General features: G+C 45.6%; 1 protein-coding gene across 1 annotated transcript; it reads right to left on the bottom strand.

Annotated features, from left to right (window-relative positions):
• Positions 1-879: 879 nt before the first annotated feature.
• On the bottom strand, positions 880-1,420 carry LOC123175017 (uncharacterized). Its single transcript, XM_044590135.1, has 2 exons — positions 1,349-1,420; positions 880-1,260 (listed from the first exon to the last, which is right to left on the bottom strand). The coding sequence occupies exons 1-2, from the start codon at positions 1,418-1,420 to the stop codon at positions 880-882; spliced, it is 453 nt and encodes a 150-aa protein (XP_044446070.1).
• Positions 1,421-12,325: the final 10,905 nt, after the last annotated feature.

The following is a 12,325-nucleotide window of genomic DNA, read 5'->3' as shown; positions in this document are numbered from 1 at the left end:
TGCCCGACAGTACATACGCAGCAACGGGGGGAGCTGCTGAAGATCAAGAGGAACCAGACGATGTGCCCGATGATGCTGCAACGAGGGAAGCTGCTGAAGTTCAAGAGGAACCATATGATGTGCTTGATGATGATCACTTTTCGGGAATTCGGTAACTGGTAACTGCTCGGTCGACTACTGATTAGCGATTAATCGGTTAATCGGCCATTTAACTGAATTAATAGGTAGATCATTAATCGGCTTCACATGAGAATATATTGGCAACATGTAACTAGTTTTTCACGTATTGTACATAACATAATCCAATGCTCACAGGTACGTATTATACTATACATTTATACTAAAATATAATGTCGTAGCTCGTAGGCATATAAAAAGCATGGACAAGAGGTAGAATTGTTACCTGGACGGTTTGGTCATGATGCGTCCAAACCGGAAGGCAACAAACCTATAGAATTGATGATAGAAGATAGATATGCATTTGTATATGCTCTAAACTTGTCAAAATAAATGAGCAAACGACGGCCATACATGTGACAACAAGCAGCCACACATGAGACATGATAAGATACATTAAAATGACAGCCACACCACACAACTTGGCAATATGTAGCCACACATAACAAGATAAATAGCATCCACACATGTTAACATGGAATAATTCACTACAAGGTTCAACACATATAGCATAATAGGTATTCGGTAATAAGGTTCATAGACCACAAATACTCAAATAGTTCTCATAGCTCATATAGTCGCATCACAAGCATAACTGCATAAGTGCATAATAAAGTAGCAAAATAAGGTCTTATTCTTATGGATCATAAATGGTTCAAGGCTGCTGGGTGTCCTCATCCTCATCATCATCTTTGGTTGCCATCACACACTCATCATCAGACTCGAAATCAATGTCTTCATCCATATCCCCCCCCCATGATCAGATTCATCATCATCGAAAACAAATTCTTCAACTTCATGTAGTTCTCTCACTCTTGCACTCCTATGAGGCTCCATAGCTTCGGTTACACCCTCTGCATCATCATCAATATTGTATGGCAGCCCTGTCACAGGATCAATCTCCTCATCAACGTATGCACCTTCACATATCCAATCTTGTGCCTGTGATGTATCTTCACCAAGAAGAGGATCACTACAAGAGGATAACTTGTTTCTTCTATCCATCATTCTTCCATTGAATTGGACATAAACCAGGTTGTCCCTTCGGACCACATCTAGTCTACTTCTCCTCTTTGCATCTACCTACAAAGTGCAAATGGGAGCATAGTTAGAATTTTTGCAAGAAGCAAGAATGTTCAGATTTGATTGACTGAGAGTGACTAAGTGTTACCATTTCATAAGTGCTCCAGTTTCTTTCACATTCGGATGAACTTGTGGTCAAGTTGAGTATCCATATGGCCATTTCTTGCAATGCAGGAGTTTGTAGTCCATAAGTTCCCCACCATTCAGCTGTAGTTTCGAAATAAAGAAACAATGTTCATTAAGCCAATAACTTGAAAAATGTTGTAATAAGAAGTTTTGCATTGAGAACAAGCTTACCAGCATCGAAATTCGCATTACTAATTGCTTTGAGGGCTGTCACCTTCCCAAACATGCCATCTTTCTTCTTAAACTTGTTGAAGTCCATGTTAAGCACTACATTTTGCTTGTTGTCATCATCATAATAAAAGGTCTCCATTACTTCCATAAACGCAGCCACAACCTCTACATCCATGAAGATGCTTGAATTAACATAACTATATTTGGGATTCAACATATATGCTGCCATGTGTAATGGAGAATCCAGCCTCCCTCCCATCTTGCCATCCATGGCATTAGTGATCACCAAATAGTCCTTTTCTGAATTTTCAACAGCAAGCATGATATCCTTCTTTGCACTTACTATTTCCCCATACATAGTGGCCATTGATGGACCATCACCATCAGCCAACCGAAGCACCTTCACCAATGGTTCAAAAACCTTGCATGGCAACATAGAACATATAGAAATATGAGAAAACAGCCCCACAATCCAACATATACAAGTATGAGAAAACAGCCCCACAATCCAACATATACAAGTATGAGAAAACAACCCCTCAATCCAACATATACAAGTATGAGAAAACAGTCCCACAATCCAACATATACAAGTATGAGAAAACAGCCCCACAATCCAACATATACAAGTATGAGAAAACAGCCCCACAATCCAACATATACACATACCTTGATGCAAAGAGAGTCACCTTTCCAAAAACCCCTACTCATTATTGTGTTATGAGCTGACTTTCCTTTCCTTGTTCTTGTGTGCTTACATGCTTCCCATTCATCACTACAAACAATTGCCCTTAGTTCCTTCTTCTTAGCAATAATACTTTGCAAGGTAAGAAATGCAGAAGCAAATCTCGTCACTCCCGGTCTAACAATGTCTCTCTTTTTTGTAAAAGACCTCATCAAGGACAATGTTTTATGATGTGCATAGAGAAAAATTGTCATCTCCTTGGCTTTAGTGATTGTAGGACTAAATTGCTTCAACTTGCCAATTGCTTGTACCATCAAATTGAGGGTGTGAGTTGCACATGATGTCCAAAATATCTTTGGAAATTTACCTTTAAGCATCACCTTTGCTCCCATGTTGTTGGAAGCATTATCCGTAACCACTTGCACGACATTGTCAACACCTACAAGATTTATGATGTGCAAAATCAGCAAGCATTAACATGTAAATCAGCAAGCATGAAATAAAAGTTGAGAGTTTATATGAAATCAACATGTACCAATTTTCTCAATCCACTCAACTACATAATCGAAGATGTATTGACTTTTATGTGCATCAGTCGACGCCTCCTTTGATCCAATAAAGGCAGTCCCTAACTTGCAATGCACACACAAGTTCATTATACTTCTCTTTTTCTTGTCGGTCCATGCATCGGTCATGATAGAGCACCCGGTTGTGACCCTCTCAAGTTCATGTTGCTTCATCAAATCATTTGTTCTTTCAACCTCTTGCAACAACATCTTCTCTCGCATCATATATTGGGAGGGTGGCTTCCACCTAGGACCAAACCTACCAAGCGCTTCACAAAATGCCTTGAAGTCATCATCGTTGACAGCATTAAAAGGGATATTTTTCTTCTAGATCCATCTAGCCAAATATTGGCCTACTTTGTAAGATCTCTCTTTGTCAGTTGCGTCATTGATGTTCTGCTGGAACTTCTTCAATGGGACGGAAGGATCAATTGGCATCACATATTTATCCATAGGCCCTGCCTTGCGAGATTCACCATCTCCAATTGCAGCAAGCTCTTCATCGTTCTTGTCATTATCCTCAACTTCAATGACAACCTTAGCCGCCACTTCTGCATCATGTTTTGCTTTTAGCTTCTTCTTCTTTGCTGGTGCCTCACAAGCTTCCTTACACCTCTTTTGTTGATCCGCGTTGGCCACCGTGCAGGGTGCGACTTGCCCCCTAATCTGAGCAATATGTTGCTTCATCCTATTGATCCCTCCAAACATCTCTTTTCCACACAACTTGCACTTCACTCGTGATAAATCTAGAGGATCAATCAAGGTTACGAACTCCCAACCCATGTCATCTGAATTTCTCTTGAGAGTTTGAGAACTTGCAGCGGTAGAACCTACCGTAGACCCCTGCAAATTTTGTTGCCAAACTAGATTGAGATCATAGCAGAGATTTAAAACCTTGAGATGAATCTTACCAGAAGTGCAGAACTGTACCTTGTTGGTTGGTGAAGCCATGGGGACCTGGTTCGAGGGGTCGCTGGCGCTGCTGCCTAGCCTAGGTCGCCGACGCTGCTGCCTGGCCTAGGTCGTTGTGGCTGCCTGTCCTATGTCGCCGTCTCGCCGCTGCTGCAGCCTGCAGGTAGGGGCTGGACCGCTGGAGGAGAGACGGGGAGAAGAGGATGGGAGGGGATGGGGGTCAGAGAAGGAGGCTAGGGCCGGCGACGGCAGCAAGGCGATCGCCGGCGGTGGCTAGGGCCGGCGAGGACGAGCCATGGCCGTGACTCGTGAGGAGTCAGGAGAGGAACAGGCGCAGCGATTTGGGAGAGAGGGATGCAACGTCGGAGGTTACGGGGCCAAATAATGGGCTGGTCGCCTGGATCGCCGATTTGTTTACCCCTTTTTTTGTGGATGCCACTTCGGTTGCCCCCTTTTTTTATGGATGCCGCTTCGCATCACCGATTAATCGGTTTGCCAACCAGTTAATCGTCTGACAACCAATTAAATGCCAGTTAATCGGCCTGACCATTTAATGAACCGAGTATGTGCTATTCGCCTCAGTTAGGCACCGAGTAGCGATTAAATGGGCATTTAAATGGTAACTCGGCCGAGTTCTTGAATAGTGCACTTTATTATATATAATGCACACTGATGAACCGGCAATGGATGTATGGTGAAAGACACACCTCCGAGTACATTAAGGGCGTGCATGATTTTCTCGAAGTGGCTGAGGCAAACAAGCAGAATGGTTTTATGTGTTGTCCATGCCCTATATGTGGGAATACGAAGTCTTACTCTGACCGGAAAATCCTAAACACCCACCTGCTTTACAAGGGTTTCATGCCACACTATAATGTTTGGACGAGGCATGGAGAAATAGGGGTTATGATGGAAGACGGCGAAGAAGAAGAGTACGATGACAACTATGTGCCCCCTGAATATGGTGATGCTACTGAACATCAAGAGGAACCACACGATGTGCACGATGATGCTGCAACGGGCGAAGCTGCTGAAGATCAAGAGGAACCAGATGATGTGGCTGATGGTGATGATCTCCGTCGGGTCATTGTCGATGCAAGGACGCAGTGCGAAAGTCAAAAGGAGAAGCTGAAGTTCGATCGCATGTTAGAGGATCACAAAAAAGGGTTGTACCCCAATTGTGAAGATGGCAACACAAAGCTCGGTACCGTACTGGAAGTGCTGTAGTGGAAGGCAGAGAATGTTGTGCCTGACAAAGGATTTGAGAAGCTACTGAAAATATTGAAGAAGAAGCTTCCAAAGGATAACGAATTGCCCGATAGTACATACGTAGCAAAGAAGGTCGTATGCCCTCTAGGATTGGAGGTGCAGAAGATACATGCATGCCCTAATGACTGCATCCTCTACCGTGGTGCGTACAAGGATCTGAACGCATGCCCGGTATGCGGTGCATTACGGTATAAGATCAGACGAGATGACCCTGGTGATGTTGACGGCGAGCCCCCCAGGAAGAGGGTTCCTACGAAGGTGATGTGGTATGCTCGTATAATACCACGGTTGAAACGTCTGTTCAGAAACGGAGAGCATGCCAAGTTGATGGGATGGCACAGTGAGGACCGTAAGAAAGACGGGAAGTTGAGAGCACCCGCTGACGGGTCACAGTGGAGAAAAATCGAGAGAAAGTACTGGGATGAGTTTGCAAGTGACCCAAGGAACGTATGGTTTGCTTTAAGCGCGGATGGCATTAATCCTTTTGGGGAGCAGAGCAACAATCACAGCACCTGGCCCGTGACTCTATGTATGTATAACCTTACTCCTTGGATGTGCATGAAGCGGACGTTCATTATGATGCCAGTTCTCATCCAAGGCCCTAAGCAACCCGACAATGACATTGATGTGTACCTAAGGCCATTAGTTGAAGAACTTTTACAGCTGTGGAATGGAAACGGTGTACGTACGTGGGATGAGCACAAACAGGAGGAATTTGACCTAAAGGCGTTGCTGTTCGTGACCATCAACGATTGGCCCGCTCTCAGTAACCTTTCAAGACAGACAAACAAGGGATACCACGCATGGATGCACTGTTTACTTGACACCGGTAGTATATAACTGGGAAGTTGCAGGAAGAATGTGTACCTGGGCCATTGTCGATTTCTTCTGACCAACCATCAATGTCGAAAGAAAGGCAAGCATTTCAAAGGCGAGGTAGATCACCAGAAGAAGCCCGCCATGCGTACCGGTGATCACGTACTTGCTATGGTCAATGATTTACACGTAATCTTTGGAAAGGGTCCCGGCGGACTAGCTGTTCCGAATGACGCTGAGAAACACGCACCCATGTGGAAGAAGAAATCTATATTTTGGGACCTACCCTACTGGAAAGACCTAGAGGTCTGCTCTTCGATCGACGTGATGCACGTGATGAAGAACCTTTGCGTGAACCTGCTAGGCTTCTTGGGCTTGTATGGGAAGACAAAAGATACACCTGAGGCACGGGAGGACCTGCAACGCTTGCACGAAAAAGACGGCATGCCTTCGAAGCAGAATGAAGGTCCTGCCAGCTACGCTCTTACCGAAGAAGAGAAAGAAATCTTCTTTGAATGCCTGCTCAGTATGAAGGTCCCGACTGGCTTCTCGTCGAATATAAAGGGAATAATAAATATGCCAGAGAAAACGTTCTAGAACCTAAAGTCTCATGACTGCCACGTGATTATGACGCAACTGCTTCTGGTTGCATTGAGGGGGCTTCTACCGGAAAACGTCCGATTAGCCATTGTGAAGCTATGTGCATTCCTCAATGCAATATCTCAGAAGGTGAATGATCCAGAAATCGTACCAACGCTAAGGAGTGATGTGGTGCAATGTCTTGTCAGTTTCGAGCTGGTGTTCCCACCATCCTTCTTCAATATCATGACGCACGTACTAGTTCATCTAGTCGACGAGATTGTCATTCTGGGGCCCGTATTTCTACACAATATGTTCCCCTTTGAGAGGTTCATGAGAGTCCTAAAGAAATATGTCCGTAACCGCGCTAGGCCAGAAGGAAGCATCTCCATGGGCCATCAAACAGAGGATGTCATCGGGTTTTGTGTTGACTTCATTCCTGGCCTTAAGAAGATAAGTCTCCCTAAATCACGGTATGAGGGTAGACTGACTGGAAAAGGCACGCTTGGAAGGGACTCAATAATATGCAGGGACGGATATTCTTGGTCTCAAGCACACTACACAGTTCTACAGAACTCTACCTTGGTGACCCCGTATGTCGATGAACACAAGAACAGTCTGCGCTCCAAACACCCGGAGCAGTGCGACGACTGGATTACATGTGAACACATCAGGACTTTCAGCAGTTGGTTGGAAACACGTCTCAGAGGTGACAACACTGTTTGTGATGTGCTGTACTTGTTGTCCAGGGGACCATCTTCGACTGTAATGATTTGGAAAGGATATGAGATAAATGGGAATACATTTTACACGATCGACCAAGATCAAAAGAGCACCAACTAAAACAGCAGTGTCCGCTTTGATGCAGCCACCGAGAGGGGAAAGGACATATATTATGGTTACATAGTGGACATATGGGAACTTGACTCTGGAGTAGATTTTAAGGTCCCTTTGTTTAAATGCAACTGGGTCAATCTGTCAGGAGGCGGGGTACAGGTAGACCCACAGTACGGAATGACAACAGTGGATCTGAAAAATCTTGGGTACACTGATGAACCGTTCGTCCTAGCCAATGATGTGGCACAAGTTATCTATGTGAATGGCGGGGTCAGGTGGCTACCTCAAAGCCCAGCCTAAGTGGTCTAAGGCTGAGAATGATCTGCTTGATAAAGGGATCGAACCAGAGACAATGAACTAGCCAGACCGTTGCCGGACTTGGTTCTTCGGGGCTAGCGGAACCTTGGACCCTGTATCAGGGAAGTGCCGTTGGACGGACGAGCAACTGAAAATACCAGTCACCAAGCTTCGGCACTATATCGATGCAGCGCAGCAAGGGGCGTTCGTTCCAGACAGGGAGAAGGACGAGCTCACAATGGCCCTCGGGAATCCTGAGCACCCTGGACGGACACGAGGCACACCAGGCTCCATTCTGTGGAAGGTTGGTTTTTCGGACGCAGGGGGTTACAAAACCCAGGAGAGGAGGAAGAAACTGGAGCAGAGCCAACTGCAGGCGCTGCATGAAAGGGTAATGAGGCTAGAGGAACAAGAAGCAGAACGCAGCAAACGACCTGCCGAAGCTTCCCCCGAAGCTACCCCGCCATCTCAGCGGAGAAGCAGCATGGCTTCCACCGAGCTGCTTCAGCCGGAGCATGTCTTGACGGCTCCTGCCAGCTATCTCGTGGATGCTATCACGGAGTCTCAAAATTGCCACATTATGATGCAATGGATGAATTTGAAGGTCAAGGCGGCTGTTGGCTCAGTTTATCCTACTGAACCCGGCGCAACTTTTCACTACCGGCCGATTCCATAAGGATATGCTAGGGTGATGGTGGATGAAATAACGGAGGGATTTGAGGACCTCCAGCTTGACCACCCTACCGGTGAAGGGGAGACTAGGCTGGGTTCTGCTCTGAAGACTCCATGCCTATGGCGGAAGGAGCTCATCAACCTTCCGAACTGGACACCTCCACCTCCTCCTCCTCCTCCGGCGAGTCAGAGCACTCCGCCCCCTCCACCGCCTCCTCCTCCAGCGAGTCAGGGCACTCCGCCTCCTCCACCGCCTCCTCCTCCGGCGAGTGACGATCAGGGCAGTCGGTCTTCTTCTCTGCCGCGTGGCGGCACTCCGCCTCCTTCTCCGCCTGCGCCAGCGTGCCCGAGCAGCCAACAGCCTCCTCCTTCTCCGCCTCGCCAGCAAGGGAGGAAGAGACCCGCCGCAGCCCCGGCTGCTCCGGTGCATCGTAGTCCTTCTCCGCCTCATAAGCAAGCACGAAAGAAGACAGACGCCGCAGCCGCTCCGTCTGCTCCGGCGTCTAGCAGTATAGCCAGAGGCGAGAGGTCAGGAAGTACTGTCAGACATCAAAGGTCAAAAGAACGAGCAGCTGCGAAAACAATTGCCCAGCTCGGCGAACAAGCAAATCAATCATGCCCCCCGCTCAATGTGTCTAGCGGCGACATCGTCGCTAATGCTCCGGGGACGGTGGCCGGTTATGGCAATCTTACAGATTACCTGCCTGACGATCAACTTCCTGATTTCATGGAGGTGGACGAACACAGATACGAGTACGGGAAGCCTCTCGTCAAAGATGAAAAATCTCTAACAACGATGATGCGAAGATTCCATAATTGGTACATGAAAACTTGCAGAGAGTCTGGGGGGACGAATACTTTGTATCTAAACATTAAAGAGGAGCACGACCTCGTTGGAACTGATGTGTTGACTATTCCATTTGAGGAGTTCTTCGAGTTCTTCAATCAAAAGGCCCTCGATAAATTAACGGTCTTTTGCTACTGTCTGTAAGTACTATTTCTGTCATTAAGTCTCTATATATAGCTCAGCTCTTTCATTGCATGTATTTATAATTAATTATCCTCACTATATTATGCAGATTGAAGATCGTCGAGTGCAGAAAACAAGAAATGTATGATATTGGGTTCATTAACACAAATATCATAGATGAAATTCAGGTTAAAAAGCACGCTGTAGAGGCCGAGGCCAACTTGCTACAATCATTGATCAAAAATCAATACAAAGATACCATACTCTTTCCTTACAACTTCAAGTGAGTGTTACTGTCATGTGCATATTCAGTTTCCCTTATTAGTCGAGCGAGGTTATAGTAATGTAATTGATGAGTTATGCATGTGTGCGCAGATACCACTATGTTCTTCTGGAGATTAAGCTTGAGCGGGGACTAGTAACCGTCTTAGACTCGAGACAAAAAGATCCCGAAACCTATGCGGACATGACTAAATTGCTCAGCAAGTAAGTTCAATCGATCATTATCGCACCATATCGGCAACTTTTTGTTCATTTCCTGATATCTCAAGTAATAATAATTATTTTCTTTGTCTTGCAGGGTTTGGAAACAGTTCACCGCAGAAGCTCCGGGACTGCCGAAGGAGCTGCGATATACATACCCGGACGTAAGTACTACTGGCTAGCTAGTTGCGCGCATCTCCCGTTGATTCTATAGCTATACTTTCATCAATGCCATTTATAATGCTTCATTATCAGTTTGATTGACCTCTGTTTCTCGTAAAGTGCATGCTTGTGGCAGGAACAAGGGAAAGATTACTGTGGATACTACGTGTGCGAGTTCATCTACAACGCGACTTTGAAAAATAAGCAAGGCTACTCTATAAGAGAATATGAAGTGCGTAAGCAATAATATTCACAATTTCATTTTATTACACCATCTGTTGAGTTTCATTCATATATATGTATTAACCCCCTTCTTCAAATTAGACGTGGCAGATGCGGAAAGAACTCCTATCACAAGATCGCATGAAAGCAATTCAAGAGGAATTGGCGGGATTCTTTCTTGACCACGTCATCAATAAAGCCAGAGAATACCATGTGGAAGTTGATTTCAAATGCTAGGGGATTGTAAGAGATCTTACATATTGTATATGTATGTAGCCAGTAGCGTCGGATAGATAATACGAAAACTTGTTGTTCGACCAATCTCTCGGAGAAGGAGAGGTCGACGATCACTTCTCTCGGTATGCATGACAAACTTCTGTACTTAATGGTTTCCTTCATTTTCTTACTAGCTAGCGTGTCGAGGGCCTCTCTATGTATATAGTACGTAGCGTCGACCAAGCACGGACATAAGAGAGGACACTTCTCTCTCTATTAATTAGCTAGCTAACACAATATATGAAACACCTAAATTAACCCCCCAAAACCCCCAACCCCTCCCCCCCTTTAAAAAAACAAAAACCCAAGCCACTGAAATGCTAACGCGTGGAAGCCTTTTGGTCCCGATTTATGTCACCAACCGGGACCAAAGGCCCCCTTGCCTGGGCTGCCCGCAGCGGCCACGAGGATGCCCATCTGTCCCAGTTCGTGTAAGAACCGGGACTAAAGGGGGAGGCATTAGTAACGACCCTTTAGTCCCGGTTCACGAACCGGGACTAAAGGCCCTTACGAACCGGAACAAATGCCCTGTTTTCTACTAGTGCAAAACCATACATCTTGCAAAGTGCTTCCCAATTTTAGCAACCAAAATGGGTTACACTCTCAGAATTGTACAGCTTTACTTCAAAATCCACACAATGATGGGTCCTTAGGTGATTTTTTTGTTTCCATACTTTCATGGTCTTCAAAACCCATCCTCTCCAAGACATAGCGTCTTGCATAGCATGGGATAAGCTAGTCGAATTGGAAAAGATGAAAAGTACACGTTGAAATAGTTGAAGTCGTGCTTAATTACAAAAAAAACTCTTGTCGTCGTTGCGTACTGTTTCAACATCAAAGGTCTCCTCGAGCTTAATGCTGAAGCGCCGATCTTCGTCCATCTCAAGGAACCTGTCGCACATACCTCGGTCGTTGTGGCACCAGTCGCACTCCCCCGGGCGGTTTTCATCGTCCGAGTACGACATTTCCTATTTTCAGAATTCAAATATGAAACTTGTACAATTAAATATATGTACTAAAAACCTAAATTAGATTATTATTATACATCACGGGTTGACTATCGGTCTGTCGAGCCTTTTCTTGAAAACTCTCAGCTCACGTGGTGTACATATTCGACCGTCGGTGATGGTAGCTCCTCCTTTCATTCCCGAGTGCATTAGACCAAATTGAGTAGCACAAGGGAATGAAGGAGAAGCTACCCCCATGACAACAGTCAGGATTCTTCGTCCTCTCATACATATATATGGTTGGAGACTCTCCCTCACTGATTCCTCTCCGACATTTGCGACCGTCGGTGATGGTAGCTCCTCCTTTCGTTCCCGAGTGCATTACACCAAAATGTGTCTAGCACACGGGAACGAAGGAGAAGCTACCCCCATGACAAAAGTCGGGATTCTTCGTCCTCTCATATATGGTGGAGACTCGACGGACTTAAAGTCAACCCGAGGACTCATATTGACATGGAGTTTTGGCTGGTCTCACCTCAAGGTCGTAGGGGGGTCGATGACGGGGACGACGGCCCCGGATGATGGAGGGGGCTCCTAGATTTCTGTAAAAACAAAAACCCTATAAGCTATCAAGTAATCAAATGCATACGCCTTGCATATATAGTGCTCTCCAATTTTAGCATTCAAAGTAGGAGTACTTTTCCAATTAATTTGAGCATTCTCAATAAGAAAAACCAAATCATAAAATAAAGTAGTATTCAAATTAGCATGCATTCAATTATAAGCAAAACTATATCATCTCTTGTGTCCGTACATCGTCGAATATTATCACTAATACTCCTCGAATACTAGCTATCATACATATATCATCGCTAATACAGCTAGAACCGTAGCGCCCAACGGGTATCGTCGCGGGCGGTGGACACCCAAAGAGAAGGAACCATCACAGGATCATAGCTCCAGTGAGATCCCTGAAGAACCTGCCAGGTATTGTAGAACTTGCCCTCCAACGCAACCATGTAGCGACGGACGTGCTCGTCCTCCTCGTTGACACGGTGACGTACCACCTCCGCGG

This window comes from Triticum aestivum, unplaced genomic scaffold (assembly GCF_018294505.1).
Source record: "Triticum aestivum cultivar Chinese Spring unplaced genomic scaffold, IWGSC CS RefSeq v2.1 scaffold65848, whole genome shotgun sequence".
NCBI lineage: Eukaryota > Viridiplantae > Streptophyta > Magnoliopsida > Poales > Poaceae > Triticum > Triticum aestivum.
Note: the sequence above shows the minus strand (reverse complement) of the source record. Positions and strands in the feature narration are given on the sequence as shown.

Coding starts and splice junctions, on each gene's coding strand:
- LOC123175017 (XM_044590135.1), bottom strand. CDS start 1,420: ATGGCCATATGGATACTCAACTTGACCACAAGTTCATCCGAATGTGAA. Junction 1,261..1,348: donor ACTGGAGCACTTATGAAATG/GTAACACTTAGT, acceptor TGCACTTTGTAG/GTAGATGCAAAGAGGAGAAG.